Below are 25,698 nucleotides of genomic sequence, written 5' to 3' on the forward strand. Positions count from 1 at the left end.
CGACGCTAATCCCACCGAGTTCATAAGGCTCCACCCTCCTGACTGAACACTTCCCAAAGTCCCCACCTCCTGACACCCCCACATCGAGAGCCTGGACTCCCAACATGTGATTTGGGGGGGGCACGCACATTCAGTCCATAGCAGTAAATGTGCGTTTAACTTTTTGAGAAACGGGCAGACTGTTTTCTGGGGTTACTGTGCCCTCTTACGTTCCCAGGAGCCGTGGGTCAGCTGCTGTCTGTCACCACCACGTCCCGATCTGGTCCCTCCCCGAGGAGGCGGGAGGAGTGCCTCATTGGGGCTTTAGTGAGCACTTCCCGAATGACCGACGCTGTCTAGCATCTTCTTGGGGGCTTGTTTGCCGTCCACGTGTCTTTAGTGAAGTATCCGTTCGGATCTTGTGTTCATTGTTTTCATCACGTTTTCTGATTAGCGTGTTTCGAGAGTTTTTTGGGTTTTTTTAATGTTTGTTTATTTTTGAGAGACAGAGTGAGCCGGGGAGGGGGGAGGGAGAGAGAGAGAGGGAGAGAGGGAGACACAGAATCCGAAGCAGCTCCAGGCTCTGATCTGTCAGCACAGAGCCCGACACGGGGCTCGAACCCACGAACCGGGAGATCATGACCTGAGCTGAAGTCAGACGCTCAACTGACCGAGCCATCCAGGCGCCCCTCAAGAGTTAGTCGAAGTCTGGACACCAGTCTTTTATCAGCCAACTTTTAAGTGTGTTTTTCCCAGTCTGGGGCTTTCTACTCTCTTCACAGGTAAGCTTCAGGAGTTTTTAAATTCTTTTTGTAGCCCAGTTTACTAATTCATTCTCATATGGATCATGCTTTTGGTGTTAAACGTATGACTCTTTGCCTACCCGAGGGTCCCAAAGATTTTCTCCTGTGGTTTTTTCCTAGATGCTTTGTATTTCTAGGTTTTACATTTAGGCTCTGCTTCATTTTGCTGTGGTTTTTAAAATATTGCGCCACGTATGGATTCAAGTTCATTTTTCTTGGTTTTTAGTGTACAGGTATCCATGTGAAAAACCTTACTTTTAAAAAAGCAAGTTGGGGGGTGTGTGGGTGGCTCGGTCGGTTAAACCTCAGACTTTGGCCCAGGTCCATGAGTTCCAGCCCCCAGTCGGGTGAGCATGAGCCCTGCTTCGGGTGAGACCTGCTTCTCTCTCCCTCCCTTTCTCTCCCTCTCTGCCCCCACCGTGGGATTCTCTCTCTCTCTCTCTCTCTCTCTCTCTCCTTTTCTCTTTGCCCCTCACGCACTTGCGTCCCCCGCCCCCAAAATAAATAAATAAGTTGGGGCCTCACATTGGGTGAGCTCCAGCCTTCTTCTCTCTCTCTCTCCCCCTCTCTGCCCCACGCTCACTTGCCCCCCCCAAAATAAGTAGATAATAAATAAATAAATAAATAAATAAATAAATAAATAAGAAGTCAAGGCACCTGGGTGTTGCAGACGATTAAGCGTCTGACACTTAATTTCAGCTCGGGTCATGATCCCAGGGTCGTGGGGTCGAGCCCCGTGTCGGGCTATGTGCTGACAGCTGGGAGCCTGTTTGGGATTTTCTCTCTCTCTCTAGCTCTCTCTCTGCCCCTCCCTCTCTCTCTCTCTCTCTCTCTCTCTCTCTCAAAATAAATAAGTAACATTAAAAAAGAGAAAAAGCTGAGGTGCCTCAGGGCTAATTATTTTCTGGATGATGCCGTCCTTTCTCTCGCTCTAGTTTCCAGAATTTCTTTTCTTTTTTTTTTTTTAAATTTTTTTTTAACGTTTATTTATTTTTGAGAGAGAGAGAGAGACAGAGCATGAACGGGGGAGGGTCAGAGAGAGAGGGAGACACAGAATGTGAACCAGGCTCCAGGCTCCGAGCCGTCAGCACAGAGCCTGACGCGGGGCTTGAACTCACGAACCGCGAGATCGTGACCTGAGCCGAAGTCGGACATTTAACCGACTGAGCCACCCAGGCGCTCCTAGTTTCCAGAATTTCTTACATGACCAAGTTACCTCGGTGATCGTAAACTCCTGATGAAGGAAGGGAAGGGCGGGGAAGGGCGGGCTGCTCGGCCAGCCCGGCAGGAGCCACGCACCCGCCGGGTGGGCCTCATGGTCTCAGCGCCGTGTCCCCGTGGTCCTGGCTCAGCGCCTCCTCCTGTCTTGCAGGCTTTGGGAACCATCACTGCAGTGCCTGTCACGGGTCCTCAGGTCAGCTCCTTGCAGAGGTTGGCCGGACAAGGAGTGGCCGTGCTACCTCAGGTAAGCAGCTCGCAGGTGGGCCCCGGAGAGTCTGTCTGTCTGTCCCCAGCCCCTCTGGCGCCGAGGATGTGCTCCCGTCCCTTCCCTCCCCTGCCTCTCCTGCCTGTGAGAGGAGGAGACGGACGTTCCGAGTAGACCCAGTGTCGACAGTGAGGAATTGCAGAATCCTTTTAGTGGGTCGTGACCAGGACTTTTTCTGTTTTCACGGAATCAACGAGGCTGGACTAGAATAGGACAGAACGTAGCAAGATGCACCAAAGGCATTGTTTCTCGAATCCCTTGTGTCCGGACCGGGTCGCGAGGTCACAGGCGTTTCGGTCACAGTTAAAGCAGCACGAGAAACTCTGCCCAAGATGATTCATTCGGGGAGGCAGCGAGGTGCTCGGCTAGTCCGTGCCTGGGCTCCGCACTTTGGACAAGTCGCCTGGCCTCTCGACCCTCCTGGACCGAATCTCCTGTGCTGCAAAGGGGCTGGTGCAGGTGGCTCCTTGGTGGCCGGGGGGATGAATCGGACGGCACAGAGGCGTCCTGGTACGGAGCAGGTGCAGGCTAGCGGTTCACCGGTGCTCGGCTGTGTTGAGCGAGTGTTGTGTGCCCGGTGGCCCGCCAGGGCTGCTGGCCCCAGAGGGGAGGACGGCTCCCGCAAGTCATGAGCTCTGGGGTCCCCCGCATCCGTGTTCTCGGGCTTGGAGGCCCAGCCCCTGCAGCCTGGGCACGGCTCGCCCCCCGTCTGGAGTTGGGATTATGTGGTGTGAGTTGGCCAGTGTGGACCAAACCCGGAGTGACCTGGGAGGAACCGGCGGCCCAGAACGGCCTCACTTGACCTGAACGGACATCGCAGCTGGGAGGTCCCCCGCCCCCCGCCCCAACCGCCGCCCACCCGGTCCACCCCCCACCCCAAGAGGACGGCGGGTCCCCAGGCTGGCCCAAGGCGGGCGAGGACCAGAAGAAGGAAACTTCCCGAGGTTCTCACGTTCAGAATCGGTGTTTGTGCCGGGCTCTGATCCTGACCCCGTGTGCCAAGGACGCAGCAGGACAGGATCACGCGCCTGGGGGAGTGCCCCGATGGCAGGAGGGCCCAGCTGGCGGGGGAAGGGCAGGGCACTAGAAGGGAGGCCAGCTCCCTGGCGGGCCCTGGCGAGGAGCAGGTGGACGAGACTGAGGGGCACGCCGCACCGAGGTGACCTGCTCAAGGTCCCGGAGCCCTGTGGGAGCCACTCCGAACCCCTCCCTCCACGAGGGCATGGGTGGAGCCAACCCAGCCCGCCGCCAGCCCACGCCAACACCTGGCAGGCTCGTGGAGGTCCCGCGTGCACGTCCCTCTGCCCTAACGACGGCTGGAGCCTTGTTCTTCTCCCTGGGGAAGCCCCTTCCTCTCCAGGCCTCCATTTGCTCATCTGTAGGATAGGCCAACGTACCTGCTTCACAACGCGGTCACGGGGGGGGGGGGGGGGGGGGGCCGGTAAGGTAAGACAAGGCAGGCCCTCTTCTGCCTCCTTGTCCCTAAGAAGGTGGCCCTAGGGCAGATGTCACGGGGTTGGCGTGAGGCTCGTTTCTGGTCGCAGGAAAGCAGGGGAGCTGGCGACAGCTGACAGGACGCACACGTTGCGCCTTCTCCCCACCCCCAGCGCACGGATGAGGCGCGTGTCCGGCACCACACGGGTCCCGGAGGGGCAGGGCCGGCCCCAGACCAGCCGTCCAGAGCGCTGGCCGGAACCGCGTCGTGGCTGCCTGCGCCTGCTTTCACTCCGCGTGCGTGGGCCTCGCAGAGCGCGATGTGGCTCCCGGCCTGGTGGCTTCCGCAGGGGACGCAGCGGCAGCCCCCACCCCGATCACGAAGCAGACTGAGCGGGGCCGGGAGCCCCCGGTGGCCCCTCCCAGTCCCCCCCCCCCCCCCGCAATGACAGCGCCGTGTGGACTTCTGTCTTCCGGGAGAGCTCGCGGCTTTGCGGCTGGAGCCAGAGGGCACCCAACTGGCCCATGTGCAGCTTTCCCATCGCCCTCCTGCTCGTCACCATTTTGGGTTGAGCCGGAAGGGGCTTGGGTCCGGAGCTGGGCCCCGCGGCCTCTCACCCGGGAGGCCTCCGAGCCCGGCCGCGTCCGTGCCTGGGCTCCCCCCTTCCCGAGTCCCGGCTGTGTTCGGGGCCCGCCCCTCCTCCGCGTCTGTCGTCACCCCGCCTGCCTGTGTGTCCGCCCCGCCGTGCGACTGTCCTTCCCTCCCTCCCCAGGTTAGGCCAAAGACTCTGATTCCAGACAGCCTCCCCGTCACCCCAGGCCGGGACCGGCCCCCCAAGCAGCCCCCCACGTTCCAGAAGGCCACCGTGGTCAGCGTCAAGAACCCCAGCCCGGCCCTCCCCACCGCCAACAACACCGTGAGCCATGTGCCGACGCCCAGCAGCCAGCCCCAGGCCCTCGCCGAGTCCTCGGCCATCACCTCCCCCCTGAGCGGCGCCGGGGTGGCCTACGCCATCATCTCCACCGCCCCCAACAATGCCACCGCCATCGCCCCCAGCACCGCCGTGTCTGTGGTCAGCGACAGCGTCATGGTCCAGCCCCTCCTCATCAGTGCCGACAAGAAGGTGGGTGTGTTGTGCCCGCAGGCGCGGGAGGCCCGGACAGAGTGGGCGGGTGGCTGCTGGAGTGACCACCCGAGGGCCCCGGTGAACCAAGCGGGTGTGAACAGAGGCGCGAATGAGCCGTCAGGAGAGGGGTCAGTGCTCGAGCGCCTGGGGCACGAAGGAACGACCCAGCGAGGGAGGGAGGGAGTCGGTGGCGGAAGGGATGGTGGTGGGAACGAGGCACGAAGGGGAACGGCTCCACACGTGAACGGGGCGGCACGGACGGGCGGGTGTGTGGCCGAAACGCGTGGCCGAATGCATCTGTATCGGTGGAAAAACGATGATTGGGCAGTGAATGAGCGACTTCATTCACGGGAGTCATTAACTGGGCAGTGAGGTCTGTGCCCGGAGGAGGCCGGAGCTGGTGACGACGGGTCTCTGGCCAGTGTCGTTGGGTAGCCAAGGACCTTCGGGGACGCCAGGTGCCCGGAAGGAAAACCCGTGATGTCTTGGCAAGATTGAAAACCGAAACTCAGATCCTCTCTGTGTCCCTCTCCGAACTCCTTGGTGCTTGTGCGGCTCGAGGCCTCTGGGGCTGCGTGAAAGGCACCGCTTCTTCTCGGTGGCCCTTGTCCTCTGTCCCTAGTTCGGGATCTGCCACAAGGCCCCTGTCTTGCCGATGGCCAGCGTCCCTCCTAATTCCCAGCCTGGGAGCTGGCGGCCCGCTTTCCTGCTCCTGTACGTGGTTGCACACGGTGTATTTCTGGCAGTATTGTCATTCTGGGCCCTGCCACCCGCGGACGGTAGCCCGGGGGATCCTCGGTTAGGACAAGCCGTGGTCAGGTGGGGGAGACGTGGCCCTCAGGACCACGGCCGGTCACGAGGGGGGAGCTCAGCAGGCGTTTGTGGGATGAGTGCCCTTTTCACTGCAACCTCAGCAGCATTCCATGTTGCCACTTTAAACGCTTTTTGCTGTTTAATCGGTGCGAACAGATGCTCGCTGTTCAAAGTTGAATTCCTTTGGTTATTAGGAAGCTCGAATGTTTCCTCTATACTTTTCAAGAATCCTGTCTCCTTCAACGTGACTCGCTTGAGGATATTTTTTGCCCTGTTTTCTACTGGGGATCTTAACGTTTTTCTTCCCACGAATATAAAGAGGGACCTTTTTTTTTTTTCCCCATCCCGAGAATTCTGGGGTTTTAAAATTGTGATACAAAGGAGAACAAAGAACCTCTCCTCGAGCCAGCCGAAAAACAGAATGCGTTTTCTCTTCGTGCTCAGGAGCTCCAAATTCACGAGACAGTCATGTTCTCAGGGGGAGAAATACAAGTTCAGGTTCTTCCTGGCTTGGGTCAGACCCTGGCTGGCTGCTCCTGGTGAATTCCTTCCCTCGGATCCGTGCAAGATAGCGATCCTTTGCCAATTCCCTGCCCAAAACAATTAATAAAATAGTTGAGCCACAGATGGAGGGAGGGAGAGGCTGGGCTGCACGAATCCCTTTCTGACTTTTCAGCCGCAGACCCTTTGATCAAACCACACGGTTACCCTGAACCCTGATGGAAGCTGGCTGGAGTGGGGCCGCTCTGGGCGATACTGAGCTGGGTCTGGAGTCTACCTCCCCCTTCTCGCCCCCACCTCGCTGAGGCCAGATGTGAGAGCCTCAGACACAGTGGCCCGGGGGCCCAGGGGCATGCTGGGGAGTGGGCAGGCTGGGCCCTGCAGACAGATAGACCCCTGATGACCTCAGGCGGCAAATCTGAGCCCTCCTGGCCTCCGTTTACCTGCATTTGAGGTAGGGGTAAAGAAACCAACCTTTCTTGAGTCTCTGCTGCCCGGGTCTCCACCGCCTCCCTGGAGGTGGGTGTTTATTGCGAGGAAGCTGAGGCTCAGAGAAGCAAAGTGACCGCCCCGAGGCCACACAGCCGCGACATGCCAGCGGAGGCCTGAACCCAGGCCCTTCTGGTTCCTAAACCAGGCCCAGCCTCGTGCAGACCCTCCTCCCGGTGTGAAGGGTGGGCTGGAGGCGCACACCCTGGGGGCAGGCGCCCCCTGGGCCCGAGAGCCTCCTCCGCAGCTGTGATCCCGCCTTCCAAGGCCCCTCTCCCTCCCCAGTTCTCCCCCCCTCACCCCTCCCCCCTCCCCCGCCACTTCCAGGTCATCATCATCCAGCCTCAAGTGCAGACGCAGCCCGAGAGCACGGCGGAGCCACGGCCGCCCACGGAGGAGCCATCTCAGGGAGCTCAGGCCACCAAAAAGAAGAAGGAAGACCGGCCCCCGAGCCAGGAGAACCCCGAGGTAGGGTGGCCGGGGTCGGGCAGGGACAACAGAAGCTCCCTGGGGTTGGGCCTCGGCCTTGCGTCTTGCAGATGGGCTCGCGGAGTGGCGCTGTGGGGCGGACGTTTGCACAGATTCTAGAAGCAGGCGCCTGGCTTTGCATTTCCTGCCGCCAGCTTTCTAGAAGTGTGACCGGGGGCAGGTCCTGTCTGTGTCTCTGTCTATAATGCGGGTGGTGAGCGTTCCTGGCAGCGTCCTTGGGAAGATCCCGCGGGTCGGGGTCTGCTCAGTCCAGGGGACGGGGCTGCTCCGGGCGGCGCACACGCACGGCCCTCCGGTGGGCAGAGCGAGACCCCGAATGCCTCAGAAGCCAGCTGCAGCCAAGGCTGGCGCTGGAGAGGCAGATGTCTCTCCGAAGTTCCTGTAGAACTTTCCAGAAATTGCACGTGAGTGCCTCCTCCCCCACCCCCACCTGAAGGAGGAGGGACGAATGGCATCCTTCTCCGTGGCTAACACAGAGCCACCTGCACCAGGGAGTGGAAGAGGCCAGCAGCTAATTCAAGGTCATTCTTTGTTAACTTTCAGGGACAGCGGGTGACCATTCTTGTGTTACTGCTTCTGTCCTCGGCCATCCTGGGCCAAAGTCAACCCTTTGGGCCTTTTTCCATGCGGCTACCCTCACCTGACCCCCCTTTTCTCCCCTATTTGTTTGTCCGATGAGATTCACTTCAGACATCCTCTCCTCCAGGCAGCCTTCCCTGACCACCTCACCTCACTGGGCAGAAGAGATCCCTCTGGGCTCCTACAGCAACTTGTGATTCTTTCTTTGTTGTTGCTGTTCTTTACATAATGTATTGTCAAGTTGGCTAACATGCAGTGTGCACAGCGTGCTCTTGGTTTTGGGGGGAGATTCCCGCGATTCGTCACTTACACTACGTGGTCCTCACCCCAGCAAGTGCCCTCCTCAGTGCCCACCGCCATTTTCCCCTCCTCCTCCCCCCCACCCCCTACCCGCATCAGCCCTGTTCGTTCTCTGTATCTGAGAGTCTCTTATGGTTTGCCTCCCTCTCTGTTTTTATCGTATTTTTCCTTCCCTTCCCCCATGGTCTTCTGTAAGTTTCTCAGATGACATCTGTCTTTCTCTGCCTGACTTACTTCACTTAGCGTAATACCGTCCAGTTCCACCCACGTCATCGCAAATGGTAAGATTTCATTCTTTTCCATCGCTGAGTAGTATTCCACGGCGTCTGTGTATATACCGCATCGTCTACACCACATCATCTTTATCCAGTCGTCCGTCGATGGACACTCGGGGCTCTTCCCATACTTTGCTGTTGTTGATAATACTGCTGTAAACATTGGGGTGCATGTGCCCCTTCGAATCAGCACTTTTGTGTCCTTTGGGTAAATTCCCAGTAGCGCTATTGCTGGGTCGTAGGGTAATTCTGTTTTCAGTTTTTTGAGGACTCCCGCATACTGTTTTCCAGAGCGGCTGCACCAGCGTGCATTCCCACCAACGGTGCCTCCTCCGCATCCTTGCCGATATCTGTCATTTCCTGAGCCCTTACGATTCTTTTAAACCAACGGGCTGTCGTTATCAAAAGAAGTCAGCCTTTCTTCCGTTCATTCACTTACTCTTCGGACATGTCTTAGAGTTTGCTCCGTGCCAGGCTCCGTGCTGAGGGTAGGGACGTGGAGATGGGGCAGTTGGAGCCCTGGCCCCGGGGGAACTCACTCCTCCCGGCACGACCACCAGGACTTCAGCTTGGGTTAAAAAGTGTCAAGTGTCGGGGAGCCTGGGTGACTCCGTCGGTGAAGCGTCCGACTTTGGCTCAGGTCACGATCTCGCGGTTCGTGGGTTCGAGCCCCACGTCGGGCTCCGTGCTGACAGCTCGGAGCCTGCTTGGGATTCCGTGTCTCCCTCTCTCTCTGCCCCTCCCCTGCTTGCTCTCTGTCTGTCTGTCTCTCTCTCTCAAAAATAAATAAACATAAAAAAAAATTTTTTTTTAAATGTCAGGTGCCATCAGAGAAGCTCACATTCAGAGCGGTGGGAGGTAGGAGCAGGGAGAAGGAGCTTGTGTTTCCACCCGGAACGACTGGGGAAGGCTTTGCAGAGGAGGGGCGGGGCAGAGGCAGGAGGGACAGCGTGTTGTGCAGAGGACATTGCTTGCACAATCTCGTGGATGTGAGAAGGCATTTAGCAGGCCCAGGAAAGCCAGCGGGTCTGCTTGGAGCTCAGGTGGCACGTGTGCGTGAGAAAACCCTAAACCCAGGGTCGGAGAGACGTTGGAGCCTGACCCTGGGGGGCCTGCATGCTGGCTGCCGTGGTGCAGCTTCATTCCTTGGGCAGTGGGGAGCCATGGAATATCCTTGAGCGGGAGAGTGACTTCATTATTGTCCTTTGGCGTGTCCAGAAAGCCCGTTGGCTTTTTGGGAGTAGCTTCGATTCAGAGTCGACCATTCACTGAGGCTGAGATAACCGGGTGTCCTTGGGCCCGATTTGTCTCAGGAGGCCCTCCGTTCCGTCCCTCCGTGACGTTTGCGCACCTGCTGCGTGCGCGGTGAGCCCCGGGCCGGCCTCTGCCTGCGCCCCTGTGTCTTCCCACGGGGACCCGCAGCCTTCCTGGAGGTTTTCCGGGCGGATTCTCTGTGTTCCCTCAAAGTATATCTCACCCGGTTATTGTGCGTTTATACAATTAGTATAATTACATTTAACTACATAATTAGCGTAAATACGTGTAATGACTTAAATAGAACTGGCAATTACAACACGTCCCGGCGTAAAAATCCTTATTAAACTTTCTTTTTTATAACACGGGGTCTGGGAGCGGTTGTGCGCGGCCGATGCGGGGCTCTGTGGCGCCCTTTGAGCCCGTTCACCAAGAGCCCGAGTCAAGAGCTCCCGAGGCCAGGGCGGCCCCTGCCCCAGAAGCTTCGCCGGAGGAGTGGGCTGGCGTCCGGGGTGGCTGGTGGCAATGGAGGCTCCCGGGGCTGCATGAGCGAGCCCAGGGTGCCTGCAGCCCGGAGCCCCGCTGAAGGGAAGGGAACACCGAGTTTACCGGCACCCGGAATGACTCCAAGGCTCTCTCCCCTCGGCCCTGTCTCGAGGCCCACGGCCACCTTTAGGACACAGCTGTGGCCTTGCCTGTGCCGCCCCTCATCCTGGCCTCGGGCAGCACCTGACTGAGACTGGCCGCCGTCAGAGCAGCACGAGGACTGCAGGGGCCCCAGCCCCGCACGAGCCCTGACTGCGGCCACCTCCCTGGGCGGGACCCGTGCGCACAGATGCCCACGCCGTCCGGGTCACCACGGCCCCCGTTCCTGCCCCTGGACGGGTTCCTCCCTGTCTGTCCTCCCAGTAGCTAGAAGGATCTTTCTAAACTTCAGAAATAACCAAGGCACCCCCCGCTTCTTGAAACCGATCCCGGGCGGCTCGGGGTTCCGACTTGGAGGTAGCCCCCTGAGGCAGACCCACAACAACGGCAGAAAAAGTGTAGGAACGTCACGGGACCAACGCGAGTTCGTTTCGTGGGGAGTCACAGGCGCGCCAGGCGGAGTTGGCACACAAAGTCAGCTTTGGAATAGCTCTGGACACTGACTGCCCGGGGTGGGGGGGGGTGCCTTAGGTTTAGGGTCAGGATGAGTAGACAGGGAAGGCTTGTCATCGTAGGGAGACAGGGCGCCTTGACGAAAGCTGCCAGTGCACCCAGTGCGTGTCCTGTAAACGCGGCTGAAGGCTCCTCCGGGGGGAGGTTTCGGTATCATATTGAGGCTCAGGCGATTGCCCGTCATTCCAGCGTCACTCCGTGGTCCACCTGCGCAGGCACGAGGTGGGGGCTTGGCTGTCACGGCCTGGAGGTCTGGGCCGGGTCTTGACGGGACAGTCGCCATCACCTGAGGGCCGGTTTCGGGTGTCGTTTGCCTGAGTTTAAGAGCTAAGCCGGAAGGGAGAGCTTCAGGAAAAATGTAAGACGTTTGTGGGTACGAGTAGGTGGGCAATAAACGCCAGGTCCTGGGGACTAGCCGGTGACAGGAAGAGACAACAGAGAGGCCGCTGTGCTGGGTCCCAGATGCCCGAGCAGTGAGCAGGACCCTAGGGCCACCGGGCTGCAGGTCCGGAATGCCGGAATCGGGTGAGGGCCACCAGGAGGGCAGGGGAGGGGGGGGAGCTCACACCTGGCAGTGTGGGTCCCATAAGCTCTTCAAGAAGGAAAGGAGCCAACCTGAGCCTGAGGCCACAGCCGCACCTGGGGAGGGGGAGGGGGAGGGAGCGGGAGAGGGGAGAGGGGGAGGTGGAGGGATGGAGGGGGAGGGAAAGGGAGGGGGAGAGGGGCAAGCAGGAGAGGGAGGGAGGGGGAGAGAGGGGAGAGCAGGAGGTGGAGGAAGGGGGAGGGATGGAGGGGGAGGGAGGGGCGAGCAGGAGGGGGAGGGAGAGGGAGGGAGGGAGGGGGAGGGAGGGGGAGAGGGGTGAGCAGGAGGGAGGCAAAAACGGAAACACAGAACAGGAAGGAGGAGCTGTGCCCAAGATGAGTCTGGACAGAATTCTGGAACACGTGACGCGGTCCACGCGGAGTATGACAGAGTCCACGCGTGGAACGTGAATTTCCTCAAGATGGACTTCGTTTTGTGGCATCGTCTAGCCACGACTTGCACACGAGTTTGTTTACGGGGTACTCGGGCAAGTTTGTGTTTTAAAGGGAATAACAGCCCCTTTTTGGAATAAATAAGAAATAACGGGGCAAACGATGTCATGAAAGTTAAAGCGAGATCAGGTGAATGTAAAACCCGTTTGGAAATCTTGGTGATGAAGAACATGGTGATTGGTGGAAATTAAGAGTCTTACTGGACGGGGTCGCCTCGGGGGCTCAGTCTGCTGAGTGTCCGACTCTTGATTTCGGCTCAGGGCATGATCTCACGGTTCGTAGGTTCGAGCCCCGGGCCAGGCTCTGCGTTGGACAGGGTGGAGACTGCTTGAGATTCTCTGTCCCTCTCTCTCTGCCCCTCCCTGCTCCCAAGTGTTCACACATGCTCTCTCTCTCTCTCTCTCAAAAGAAACGAATAAACTTCATAAAAAACTTACTAGACAGGATGAACGGAGATAATTAGTGCTTTGGAATAGCCACCAGGGGTGTAGCACGGAGTTGCAAAAAAGTATGGGGGGCGCCTGGGTGGCTCAGTCGGTTAAGCGTCTGACTTGGACTCGGGTCATGATCTCGCGGTCCGTGAGTTCGAGCCCCGCGTTGTGTCTGTGCTGACAGCTCGGAGCGCGGAGCCTGCTTTGGATTCTGTGCCTCCCTCTCTGCCCCTCCCCTGCTCCTACTCTGTATCTCTCTCTCTCTCTCAAAAATAAAAGACATCTGAAAAAATTTTTTTAAAAAGAAGGAAAAGAATGATCCCTTCGAAGACCAGCAGAGAGGATATGACGACGGGAGTGGCAGCTTCGGGGAGCCCTACCAGGATCACGGAGCCAGACAGACGAAGAGACACTTCCCGCGACAGCCGCGGTGATGGGGGTTTGGCTGTATCGTGGCGGGCACCTGGCTGCCATTTCCCGTCCTCGAGTGACCGTGGCTCGAGTTACCTTCCGTGGAAGACGGGGTGGCGGCAGGGGGAGGCCGGTGGGGGGCGCCAGGAGGCGGGAGCTTGGCCTCCACGTTGGTGGTGTTCGCTCAGGTGGGGCCCGCGAGGCGGGTGCAGGTACCGAGGGGGGTCCCTAGAGTCCCTGCCACCGTGCGGCCAGCCCCAGGGCCCCGAAGCAGCACTCAAACCAGGTGGCAGCAGACCACAGCCTGGACCGCTGTCGGCCGCATCTGGGGGACCCCACAATCCCCTTTCCGGAGGCTGCACGGCCACGTTAATCACGTTGTAAGTCTTGCATTCACGTGAGCCCACACCTTCCGGAATAAAATTTACAGGCCCTCCTTTCCATGGGGTGGAGGTGCTTCGTGGTGTTTTAGATAGAATTGGGGGGCTCGTCCGACTCTTGGTTTCTGCTCAGGTCACGGTTTGTCACATTGAGCGCCCCATGGGGCTCTGCGCTGAGCCTGCTTGGCCTTCTCCGTCTCTCTCTCTGCCCCTCCCCTGTTCACATGCTTGCTCGTGCGCTCTCTCTTTGGCTCTCTCTCAATAAATAAACTTAAAAAAATTTTTTTAAATATATACTTCAAGAAAAGTTGACTGAAATCAAAGAAGACTTATGCACACATCACGCGGACTGTGGCCCTGGTACCAGGCACCGGGGAAGATGGCCGTGTGCACCTGCTACGTGACCCGGCAGGTCCCTGCGGGATCCGGAGGGCGTCCGGGCAAAAGCAGTCACGTCACTTTAGAGGGAAAACAGCCAGGCCTTGGCTTTCCCGCGCGGCATCTGAGTCCAGAATCCAGCAAAGCAAGGGTCGCCTGGATGGCTCAGTCGGTTGAGCGTCCGACTTCGGCTCAGGGCTCGGGTCATGGTCTCACGGTTCATGAGTTTGCGACAAGATCCTGAGGAGAGACAGAAAGAGCCTAGGGTTTTATGTCCCGCCAAGCTGGCCTTCAAACTGGAAGCCTCCATCTGCGTGGAAGGTTTTATTATTTTTTTAATGTGTATTTATTTTTGAGAGAGCGAGAGCGGGGCGGAGAGAGGGAGACAGAGGATCTGAAACAGGCTCTGTGTTGTCAGCGCGGAGCCCGACGCAGGGCTCGATCCCACGAACTGTGAGATTGTGCTGAGCCGAAGTCAAGAGTCGGTCGCTTCACCGACCGAGCCCCCCCCCCACTCCCAGGCGCCCCCCTCCAGATAGGTTTTAAATCTGCTAAGGACTCGGGAGATGCTGTTCCGTGGGCCTGGCTCGACCCCCACCGGCCCAGAGGAGACCGGGGCCCCTCTGGCACCAGCCCTCGGGCGGGCGGCTCCAAAACTCAGCCGCGGGGTGAAACGAAAAGGGTAAGGATGTCAGGTCAGAACTGAAGTAGGACATTCTCCGATCGCGTACAAATGCTTCATCTCCGTAGCGTCGGGGGTGGGGGGGCCGTGAGAGAAGGTGGGAGGCAGAGTGAGCTCCGGGGGAGTCTCCGTCGTAGCCGAGATTTTCAGTGAATCAAAGAATATCACGTAAAGCTGACAGATGGAGGGGGAGAACTATTTTTAGCAGCACAGAAGTAAAAAAAATGGAAGAGTAAACAGTCACTATTTGGAATGATTTGGAAAACCCAAGAGAATCGATGATAAGAAAACAAATCTGCAGACAGAAGTTGTAGAGGCAGCGGGGTTTAGTATTAATGCAAAACATCGATAATCGTCAACAGAAACACAGAGCAGCCTGTTAGAAGCCTTACAGATAACCGTATTTACAGTAGCAACAAAAAGATTAAATATCTAGGGACAGACACGCTGACAACAGTCAAACCCCGCTGGAGGGTAAGTTTAAACCCCCGAAGGCAGAAGAGGAACAGAGAGAGAGGCACACCACGGTTTTGGGGGGGAAGATTGCGTATCACAAAGTTGTCATTATGCCCTACGTTAATTTTTAAAAATTTTTTTAATGTTTATTTTTTAGAGGGAGAGAGAGAGAGAGAGACAGAGTGTGCCTGGGGGAGGGTCAGAGAGAGAGGGAGACACGGAATCTGAAACAGGCTCCAGGCTCTGAGCTGTCGGCACAGAGCCCGACACGGGGCTCGAACTCACAGACCTCGAGATCATGACCTGAGCCGAAGTCGGCCACCCAACTAACTGAGCCACCCAGGCGCCCCTCCCTACGTTAATTTATCGTCTTTACATCATCCCAGAAAAGCTGCCAAGGGGCTCCCTCCGGCTCCTTCATGGTTTGTAAATTTCACCTGGAAAAAACAAGCAGGAAGGACCGGAGAGCCCTGAACAGGAAGAACACAGAGAAAAGGATCCTAATCCCGCCAGAGTTCTGTAAAGCCAAGGTAGGGACACGGTGCCACGGGAGCTCACAAACAGGTAGGAACAGAACAGGGGGCCCAGAAAGAGACCACAGATACGAGTGATCATTTAGCGTATGATTCAAGTGGCTCCTCAAACCAGTGAAAAGTGGAAAGATGGAAGTTTCAATAAATGGTATTGGAACAAGTGAGTAGTAGCCATGTGGACTGAAAGGAATCCGCATTTCACGCCAGGATACGTTCCCAACGGCTCATAAACCTGCATGTAAACAGTGAGGGGGGCCTGGCTGCCTCCGTCGGTAGAGCCTGTGACTCTTGATCTCGGGGTTGTGAGTTCAAGCCCCACGTTGGGTGGGGAGCCTCCTTTTAAAAAGTCATAGGGGCGCCTGGGTGGCTCAGTCGGTTAAGCCTCCGTCTTCGGCTCAGGTCATGACCTCACGGTCCGTGGGTTCAGGCCCCGCGTCAGGCTCTGTGCCGACAGCTCGGAGCCCGGAGCCTGCTTCGGAGTCTGTGTCCCCCTCTCTCTCTGTCCCTCCCCCGCTCGCACTCTGTCTCTCTCTCTCTCAAAAATAAATGAAGATTAAAAAAAAATGAAAAAATCATAGGGGCATCTGGGTGGCTCAGTCGGTTAAGCGTCTGACTCTTAATCTCGGTTCAAGTCATGATCTCAGCGTTCGTGAGTTCAAACCCCGTGTTGGGCTGGCTCTCCACTGACAGGTGGAGCCTGCTTGGGAGTCTCTCTCCCCACCCCCTGCTCCTCCCCTGCTCTCTCTCTCTCTCAAAATAAATAAACTTAAAAAATCATAATAAAATAAAGTAAGCAGTGAAATTACAAATACTGCAATAAAACATAAGCAACTTGGTTTACAACCTCAGAGTCTGTAGCTAAGATTCAAAAACCGAAACGCTGAAAAAGAAAATACTGCTAAATTCTACTACGTACAAATTTTTTTTAGTCTACGTGGCCAAAAAAGGCCACTGGGGAGCACAATTCCCTGCTTCTTAAGTGTGAGTGGTGACCAGCCACTTCCTGCCAATGAGGACAGTGTGGACGGGGAAAGAGGGATTTTCAGTGGAGGCGGCCGACCGATGCCTCAGCCGGGTGGTCAAGGGCAACGTCACAGTGCTGAGTCACGTTGATAACACGTGCCCTGGATATGATGGGGTTGGCGGGACACTTCCCCTCTGTGGTCCTCCTCCCCCAGGCCCATAGCCCAGTCTAACCATGAGAAAACCATCAGGCGAATCCTAACTGAGGGGCATCCTTTGAAACACCTGACCAGCCCAAGCTCAGAACTGTCGCCATCAGAAACAAAGAAAACCAGAGAAATCCGGCCCAGCCCAGAGGAGCTAAGGAGGCACGGCAACTGAGTGCAACGGGAGATCCTGGATGGGGTCCTGGGACAGAGAGGGGACCGTAGGTAGCAACGAAGGAGACCCGAGACAGATCAGCCAGCCCCATGAGTAGGTGCTCCTGTTGAATCTGTCGAATGACTGGAAAGACATGGAAGGTGGTGGTAACGCCTCTCCGTTTCCCTCTCTTAGAAAATCGCCTTCATGGTAGCTCTTGGCCTGGTCACAACGGAGCACTTGGAAGGTAAGGACCCCGCACGGTGGCAGGCTGGGCTGGGACCGGCCTGCGCCGTGGGGTGACAGCCGGCGGGGGGGCGGCAGTCCCTTCTGGGACGTGTGTCCCAAGTGCCGGAGGTTGTGAGCACAGAGAGAGGGAGAGCCTCCCGGCTCCCCCTGCCTCGGTGGCTGCCCGCACAACTTGCCAGAACGGGTGTGAGGGCTGCGTTAACGGTGCTTTGCTGATAGACTCGTGACTGTTACTACGGTTTTTGTAAGTAGCCCTCCTGGGGGCGCCTGGGGGGGCTCGGTCGGTTCAGCGTCCGACCTCGGCCCGGGTTATGATCTCAGGGTTCGTGAGAGAGGCGGCCCCGGGCTGGGGGATGGCACCCGGGGGACCAGCACTGTCGGTGGGTACCTTTCACCCTCCAGCCGGAAGCCGGCACCTCTGTCCGCCCCAGAGGGAGCCGTGCCGGGGCCACTCTGGGGCGCGGATGCGGGGCAGGAGGGGACGGGGCCGCCCAGGGCTTGCGGCGGAAGCGTTCAGCGTTCCCGGGACAGGAAGGATCCAGTAAGTGCTGTGTCTGTGTCTTTCCAGAAATCCAGAGCAAGCGCCAAGAGCGGAAGAGAAGAAGCACAGCCAATCCCGCCTACAGCGGCCTCCTGGAGACCGAGGTGAGGGACCCGCCCTCTGCACCTGCGGGGGGACCCCCCCCCCGCCCCGCCCATGATGTCCCGATCAGGTCCGTGGTGTCCCGAGCACTGTGCCCTTTGGGAAGGATGTCACTGAGCTGTTCCTTGACCTCCACGCAAGGAGGTGCTGACCGCTGTCTGGACCAAAGGGCCCCGTTCCCTTTGCCGTGCTCACTGATGAAACCGTCCCCCGCTCTGTGCGCGAAGCCACACCCCAGTGTCCCCAGTCTGTGGCCAGGGCCAGAGAGGACCTGATTAAGGAATCAGGAGCCGCCTCCCAGCCGTGACCCTTGAGCCCTGGACACCTCTGTGCCGTGGCTCCACGAGCGGCCCTGCCACGGGGGCCTCGCCCTTGGCTCTGAGCACAGCCCCACCGCGACGGGGGAGGCGGGTGCAAAGTCGGTCGTGTGTTCTCGGCCTGTGGCTGAAGCCACCGTTCGGAACGTACCGGAAGCCTCCGCGTCTCCACGATGTTGGGTGCCGGGGACGACCCTGTACCGAGGGTTCCTGGGCCCCGTGCCAAGAAGTGAGGTTTGGGGAGCGAGTCCCTCACACCCTCGTCTCCCCACCTGACCCCAGAGCCAGCTGACAAGGTGCAGGAGGCAGACGGACGGGGAACCTGGTGGCTGCTTGTTACTGGTTGGCCCCGATTCGGGGTCCCCCACTCGTCCCTCCCGAGTGAGGCAGACGTATCGGCGGGGAGCGGGCCTGGGTTCCACGCCTGCCGCAGGGCAGAGCCCTTGCTGACGCCAGCCCGCCCCTCCCCTGCCCTGCAGCCCCGGTGTCCGTCCCCGTTTGTGCCTCTGGAGCCCTGGGTGGGGAGTCTGTCCCGGGTACGCCCTGGGCAGGGGCAGGGGCACTGAGGAGGGCTCCCCGCGAGACGGTTTTTCTTTTGTTTTGTGTCCCCTGCAGAGGAAACGGCTGGCATCCAACTATCTCAACAGCCCCCTGTTCGTCACAGCAAGAGGTAAGTGCCTGCGGGGCGTGGCTTCTCCTGCCGCGGCCGCTGTGGGGCCGGGGGCCAGGTCGGCTTTGGTGGCTCTGGTGGCTTTGGTGGCCCTCCGCTCCTGGCCTCCGTGGGGCTGGGCTGGCCCGTCCGCGGCCGGGACAGTTGTTTCCGGCGGAGGGTGCGTTCCAGCGCCACGCCCCGGCCCCCTTCGCCCTGTCGTCGTCTGTAGGGAGGAGGAGGGCAGGTGGCGGTGCCGGGACTGCGAGCCGGGTGACGACGTAAGGGCCGGATGTGACCGCGGTTTGTAAACTGTCCCGTACACACCGAAGCTGAGCTTCCCCCTGGACGGCGTTATGTGCGGACAGCCCTGACCCAGAAACTAAGAGGAAAACCACTTTTTGTGATCATTAAATGTGTGGTTTGGCATCGCTTACTGGAAGCAGGGTGGGTGGTTATGGGGGGGGAAAAAACAGTCGAAAATAAATCACCTTGAGAGGTTCCCGGAATGATGTGTCCCTCCCCTGGGCAGCTCCCTGCCTGTCCCACGGTGGGTCCTGGCCATGACCAGGGCAGAGACCCTTATTCCTGTCACTCCCTGGGTGAGACCCAGGTGTCCTGGGTCCAGTGGTCCTCCCGTCGTGTCCCGGGTCCAGTGGTGCTCCCATCATGCCCCGGGTGAGACCCAAGTGTCCCGGGTGAGACCCGGGTGTCCCGGGTCCAGTGGTGTTCCCATCATGCCCGGGGTGAGACCCAGGTGTCCCGGGTGAGACCCGGGTGTCCCGGGTCCAGTGGTGCTCCCATCATGCCCCGGGTGAGACCCAGGTGTCCCGGGTGAGACCCAGGTGTCCTGGGTCCAGTGGTCCTCCCGTCGTGTCCCGGGTCCACTGATGCTCCCATCATGCCCCGGGTGAGACCAAAGTGTCCCGGGTGAGACCCGGGTGTCCTGGGTCCAGTGGTCCTCCCGTCGTGTCCCGGGTCCAGTGGTGCTCCCATCATGCCTGGGGTGAGACCCGGGTGTCCCGGGTCCAGTGGTGTTCCCATCATGCCTGGGGTGAGACCCGGGTGTCCCGGGTCCAGTGATGCTCCCGTCATGTCCCGGGTGAGAACCCCCCGTCCATACTGGGCCTCGTGGCCTCCAGTCCTGATCGGCGCTCCTCCAATGCCCACTAACATGTTCTCCGCCCTTCTTCCCTGTGCCAGCCAATGAGGACCCCTGCTGGAAGGTACGTGTCCCCTCGCTGTCACGCCTGGGCGGGGTGGGGCATGTTTCCACGGTCCAGGTGTGGGTGCTCCTGGCAGGCGGGAGCCGAGTAGAGGGGCTGCAGGCTCCGTCCTCAGCGCCGAGAGCTTTGCGACAACACGTCGGCTGTCGTCCAGCCCGCGTGGTGCGTTAGGCGTCACCCCAGGGCCAGCCCACAGGGTTCAAGCACAAGCTGAGGACGCAGGGACCCCGGGAGCCAAGGAGGCCCAGGTGGAGGCAGCTGATCCCGGGGCTGCCAGCCGGGCCCTACCTGGCTCTTCTCGGCCCCAGTGTGACGCTAGGTGCAGTGGGTCCCCTCGGTTTCTCACTGTCCACCTCACGAGGGTCTAGACTTAGTAATAACCCCCAGGGTCTCAGCCCTCACGGCTCCGTTTCTGTGATCCTGTGAGACCCCAATCCCCCCGTGCACAGACCACGTCCCTGCTTCCCAGGACACAGGCTGGCCGTGACCTCATGTGCAGGCATGGCCTCAGAATTTATTTAGTGGCTTTTTTTTTTTTTTTAAGTAAGTCTTGGATCTCGTCCTAAAAGAATTTTCTAGTCCCTACACGCCAAGAATGGCCAAGCCACTAAGCAGCAGCAGGTGACGGGTATAAACTCAGATTATTCCAGGCTTTTTGCCACCAGAACCCTGTAGCGTCATGGATCAGGGCTGGTGGCCTGCCGTGTCCGTCCACAGCCACCTGTGCCCCCGACCAGCGTGAGCACAGGAGATGCCTGGAGCCTGAGCCTCGCTTCTGCAGACCCCAGAGTCCCGCAGGGGCCTTGGCCTCGAGGCGAGAGACCCCGATGCTGGCCCTGCTTCTGTCTCCAGCTCCCTGAGTGGTCTCGGGCGAGTGGCTCACCTTCCCTGGGCCCTTGGTCTGCCACCCCCTTCCTCGTGGACGGCCTGGGCTCCAGGGTCCTCGTGGCCTGGGTCGTTCCCGATGGGAGCCCTCTGGTCCCTTGCAGCTCTGAAGTCGGAAGCTGCCGCTGACACGCAGGTAGAGAAGCGACGTCGCTGGCACGGAGAAGGGTTTCTAGTGGGTGGTGGAAAACCGTTCAGACTTTGCAGGTCACGGGAAGCAGGGCGTTAGGAAGAGCTCCTCTCTCGGTCAGGGCCGGGCACCGGGCAGCGGGCTGGCTGGAAAGGCAGTGAGCCCCCTGTCCCTGCAGGTGTGTAAGTGGAGGCTGAGTGACCAAATGGCGACGACGCCACAAGGGACATCTGAAGTTCCTTTGTCCCAAGGAAAGAGGGAGCTGCCCTTTCCCAGGCTCCTTCTGGACTGCGCTTGGGGTGACCTCTCCTCTCGAGTCATCCCGGTGGCCCGGGGGGCGGGTGTCGCTAGCCCACGTTACAGAGGCGGAAACAGGGGCGCGGTAACCCACACGGGAGGCCGGAGGTGCCAGGTCGGGCTGCGGCTCCCTCAAGGGGCCTGGAGAGCGCCGTGAGTCCGGGCCTCCCGAGGCAGCGCGTGCAGGAAAACTGTGTGGGAGGGACGCGTGGCGAGCGCTGGCCGGCCCCTCCCCCCCGACGTGGGGTGCAGTGTGGACCCGAGGGGGACCGTTTCCCAAGCCACGGCAGGACCGCCTGCCCCGCCACCTGCACCTGGGGACCAGGTCTCATGCGGGGGTCACACCCGCCTGACCCTCACCCCTAGTGAACGTGGCCTGGGGGATGCCCTAGAGTCCCACGTCTGGCCGCCTCCTCCTCCCGGCTTCCGGGCTTATCCCTCTCTCTCCCAGAGCTGCTGAGAAACGCTGGCGGAAGCTGGTCCGGCTCCCTCCCAGCCCAGCTGACCTGGACCCCCTAACCCCCACCCCTCACCCCCCACTGACCCGCCTCCCGCCCCCCCCCTTCTCTTTCAGAATGAGATCACCCACGATGAGCACTGTGCCGCCTGCAAGCAAGGGGCCAATCTGCAGCCCTGCGGCACCTGCCCGGGGGCCTACCACCTCAGCTGCCTGGACCCGCCCCTCAAGACCGCGCCCAAGGGCGTGTGGGTGTGTCCCAAGTGCCAGCAGAAGGTAAGGAGGCTGCGCTGCGGGGCGGCCGGCCCTCCCACCCCCGCCCTGCCTCTCTCCCCGTACCCAGGGACCCTCCACACAACATCTGCAGCTGCTCACACTGTGTTTTGGGGTCGGGTCGGGTCGGGCCGCGGAGGGGTGACCAGAGGGGCCGGCGTGGGAGAGGCTTTCTCCGCCTCGGCACGACCCAGTGACTCCAGCTCTGGCCTCAAAACTCCTTCCCGGGTGGAGCTGGACCGATAACACAGACCACAACGATAGCACTACTTAGCAGGTCCCATCTCCCTGCTGACACACGAATGAAAACCAATCAGGTTCAAAAAAACAGTAACACTCCCTTCCGGTGGCGATGTGGTGAGGCAGGCACTCTTAGACGGTGCAGAATTTTATCCGAGCCTCAAAAGCGTGCGTATCTTTTAAACCCAGAATCTAGCTTTGGGGAACGCAGTCTAAAGAAATAATCCAAATACAGATAGGATTCTGGGCACAAAGAAGCCCCTCGCCCCTTACTTACAAAGGAAAGACACAGCCTACTTCAAAGCAGCAGGAGATAGTGGAATTAATTCCAGTGGGGCACTCAGCGAGATGTTGTGTGGTCATTGAAAATGATCTTTGCAAAGGTTTTGTGATTCTTTGGATTTGTTCACCGTATGGAATTAAGTTTAAAAAGAAAAAAGAGAACGCTAGGCTTCATAGCAGCTGTATAGTTGAATCATCAGCTCCCTGAGAAAAACTGTAGGCAGAATAACCCAGGGAGAGGGTGGGTACAGTGGGCCCTATGTCACTGTGCCACCAGCCCCTGCACTGTGACTGCCCGGGGGTCGCAGCTCTTTGCAGGAAGACAGAGGGAACAGAATTCTGTTCCCCGCTTCGGCATGATGGTGGGGCCTCACCGGGCACTCGATTTGCCCCCCCCGGCTGGCCTGGGGCTGCCCGGCACAAGGGAAGAACACCCCAGTGGTCATTCACATATTCATTCATTCAGGAAAAATCAGAACCTCCTCCCCGCCGGCACCGTCTGGGGCCCTGGCGATACGCAGGCTCCTGTCCTCGGGGAGCTCTGGGAGCCAGACCGTGAGGCAGGAGGGACGGGCTCCCTCCTGTCCCAGCTGAGGAACCTGCAGCTCAGGAAGCCTTGTCCCCCCACTCCCGCCCCCCAGCGCTGCGCGGCCAGACCGAGGCAGGCTCTGGCCCGTCTGCTTGTTCATTTCCCCATCTGCCCTCTAGGCCTTAAAGAAAGACGGTGGCGTGCCCTGGTCCGGGATGCTGGCCATTGTGCACTCCTACGTCACCCACAAGACAGGTAAGACAGTCTTGCTCCCTTCCCTCCCACCCCACCCAGTCCCCTGGGCTCGCCCTGGGCCCATCCGCAGCCATTCCTAGCCAGGGCTCTGCGCGGAGGGACCCTGGGAGTGGTGCGGCGTGCAGGGCCATCACTGTGGGGGGAGCGGGGGGTCATCTCCAGTCCCTGTGTCCTCAGCCACGGCCACTGGCTTCTGCGGGAGGATGTGGCCAGAACGGCCCGTAGGCTCGGGTTCTCCGTGCTTCTCCCGCTCGCCCACGGCCCGGCCTTTTTGCTCACCTAGTTTGCTGGCTCACCTGGCCTTCTCTTTCCTAGTCAAGGTAGAGGAGAAGCAGAAGCTGCTACAGAGAGGCAGCGAGCTACAGAGCGAGCTCCGGCAGCTGGAGGAGTGTGACCGGCGCCTGGCCTCGGCGGTGAAGGTGCGCTGGGGGTGCGGGGCAGGGGGCTGGGGGACCTTACGGCCGCGAGATACCAGGCCAGGGTTTCGCTGTCCCGTCCCTGAGGCCCCAGGAGAAGACGGACTCACGGACGTCGCTCCGCGAGGCGGAGTGCAGCTCTGATCCGCTCGACGTTCAGGTCTTGAGCGGTTGGGCTTGGGGCTCCTTCCTGGCTCTTTGACTTTGGCAAAGCTCTCGGAGCCTCAGGCGCTTCGTGCGTGATGTGAACGCGATGATTTCTCTCCTGTAGTGTGGTGGTCGTGATAATGTGATGGTCACGATGGTGACGGTGGTGGTGACGATGGTGATGGTGGTGGTGGTGGTGGTGATGGCTGAGGTCGTGGAGGGGATAATGGTGGTGAGGGCGGTGCCAGGCCCTAGTGAAACTCTTTAAAGGCGGTATCTCATTTAATCTCTCAAGAGCCCGGGCAGAGGCTCTCTGATCATTCCTATCTGGGAGTCGGGACGCAGTTTCAGGGGATAGGAGCGGTTTCCCCGAGCAGCAGATGGCTGATGCTGTAGCCTGCGCGCCCGTCCTGGCTGCCTTACGCACGTGACACGTAGAGAGCCCACCAAGAGGCAAGAGCACGGCAGGCGGGAGCAGAGCAGAGAGCGGGCTGGCAATCCGTAGGTCTCCTGCAGGGGCTGTCGTTGAGGCTGAACCGGCCCCAGCTTCCTCCAGGAGGAGGAGGGGTAGACGTGGTCAGCAAGGCAGCACCACAGCCACGAGGGAGAACGTTCCACGCTCTGGCACAGGCACGCCGTTTCTAGCCCTGAACTCTAAAACGGATTTCTCCTGCGCTGCGGGAGGCCCTTGGCCGGCGTCCTTCGGGCCCCCGCAGTGGAGGGGAGGAGCTGTAGGGGGAGAGGGGCCGAGAGGGCGGCGGCCCCCAGGACGCCTGCACGGTTGAATTCTGAGAGCCTCCCCCTGCCCCTCTCTCCCCCTGACAGAAATGCCTAGAGCTTAAGACGAGCCTGCTGGCCCGGCAGAGGGGCACCCAGACATCCCTGGACCGCCTGCGGGCCCTCCTGAGACTGATACAGGGCGAGCAGGTGCTGCAAGTTGCCATGACGACCACCGGCCCCGCCCCGCTGCTGGCCGGGCCCTGGACCAAGCCCTCGGCAGCAGCCATGCACCCCGCCCTCCAGCAGCCCCAGGGGCACAACTGACCCCGAGGGACCGGCTTCACACCCACGGAAGGTTCCTGGGACCCCGCTCACCAGACCTGAGGGTTCTGTCCGCCTTAATTCATAAACACTATGAATTTCAGACGAAACTAAAAGCAGACCGAGAGAGAGAGACGGAGGAAAGAGGGGGAGAAGGAACCGGGACGGGTTGGGATGCAGTCCTACCCTCCACGTGCGGACGGGACCCCAGGAGGCCAGGTGGGCGCGAGACGGCCGGGCGCACAGTCAGTCCCCCGGCCGTTGGGGGGCTGGCCCGGGCCCCTGGCTTCCAGGCACAGCTGTCTCCCGGCCTCGTGCTGCCCCCGGGGGAGACAAGGGCAGAGAGAGGCTGGGAGGCGAGCCGGGGACCTAGCTCAGTAGTAGGGGTAGTTGGGACAAGCAGTGGGTAGCGGATCTAGGTAGGGGCCCGGGGCTCGGGGCTCGAGGCCGCAGGGCTCCAGCGCCTTCCGGATCGCGGGCCCTTGTCAGTATTATTAGCGTTAAGAGTCACAGCTGTTGAACTTGAAAGAAACTACACTGTGGGTCCCTCCAGGGACGCTGCGGTACCCACCTGCCAGGGTCCCCGCGTGCCCCCGAGGCTCCTTCCCTTAGCTGATCGTTTGGACTCCTTTGGCCGCCGACGTGTTTTTCTCATGGAGTTTTGCGGGCAAGATGGGCCTGCAGGCACGCAGGGGAGGCACGTGGCAGGTTTTCTACTTGGGGTTGAATCCTTCAACTTAACGACCGAAGCCTTTTCCTTTTCTCCCCTCGAAGAGCCGATAAAGTGTTCCACTCCTCTTTTCTTGCCAGTACAGACACTATGCCAAAAAATAACTTTACATTTTTGTATGGCGTTTTTATTGTGAGCTATTTAATGTGAAGGGGGGATGCTTGCGGACTTCTTTTCCCGCTTAGGGTAGTCTCAGCTGCAAGGTACGAATGCAAAAGCCCTTCCTGGGGGACTCCCAACCTGGAGAGATCCAGAGGGTTCTTTCAGAAGGAGGCTGGGGGGCGGGGAGAGAGGGTGGGGAGGGAGAGGGGGCCGTGGCCTCTGGAGGGTTTGGCCTTTGGAGACTCGAGAGTCCCTTTTCCTGCTGCCTCCTTGAGTTAGTGAGAGCGGAGCGCGCCGTCCTAAAAGGGCTCCCGAGTCTTGGGCTGGGTCGTCACACCCCGCCTCCGGCTTCTCCGGTCCCGAGGGGCCTAGCACAACGGGATAGGCGTCAGGGAAGCCACAGGGCTCCCACCCCAGCATATCACACGGTGCCGCGCTGCATCGGACACACGTGCGTGCGTGCACACGCGGCCCCAGACACACACGCACACGCGCACGCCGACAAGTGCAGAGC

General features: G+C 59.7%; 1 protein-coding gene across 2 annotated transcripts in view; it reads left to right on the plus strand.

Annotated features, from left to right (window-relative positions):
• The window catches only part of PHF21B (PHD finger protein 21B), a 91,287-nt gene extending 66,090 nt beyond the window's left edge, over window positions 1-25,197 (plus strand). For both annotated transcript variants that reach the window (XM_086712036.1, XM_086712037.1), the window contains exons 3-13: window positions 2,155-2,247; window positions 4,476-4,826; window positions 6,960-7,100; window positions 16,512-16,563; window positions 17,134-17,210; window positions 18,141-18,195; window positions 19,378-19,400; window positions 21,287-21,445; window positions 22,673-22,748; window positions 23,064-23,167; window positions 24,137-25,197. In XM_086712036.1, coding sequence (XP_086568162.1) covers window positions 2,155-2,247; window positions 4,476-4,826; window positions 6,960-7,100; window positions 16,512-16,563; window positions 17,134-17,210; window positions 18,141-18,195; window positions 19,378-19,400; window positions 21,287-21,445; window positions 22,673-22,748; window positions 23,064-23,167; window positions 24,137-24,355 — 1,350 coding nt within the window. In that variant the 3' untranslated portion in view covers window positions 24,356-25,197. The remainder of the gene's footprint in view (window positions 1-2,154; window positions 2,248-4,475; window positions 4,827-6,959; window positions 7,101-16,511; window positions 16,564-17,133; window positions 17,211-18,140; window positions 18,196-19,377; window positions 19,401-21,286; window positions 21,446-22,672; window positions 22,749-23,063; window positions 23,168-24,136) is intronic.
• The last annotated feature ends 501 nt before the right edge of the window (window positions 25,198-25,698 follow it).

Source organism: Puma concolor, chromosome B4 (assembly GCF_028749965.1).
Source record: "Puma concolor isolate L17-30 chromosome B4, mPumCon1.1.hap2, whole genome shotgun sequence".
NCBI lineage: Eukaryota > Metazoa > Chordata > Mammalia > Carnivora > Felidae > Puma > Puma concolor.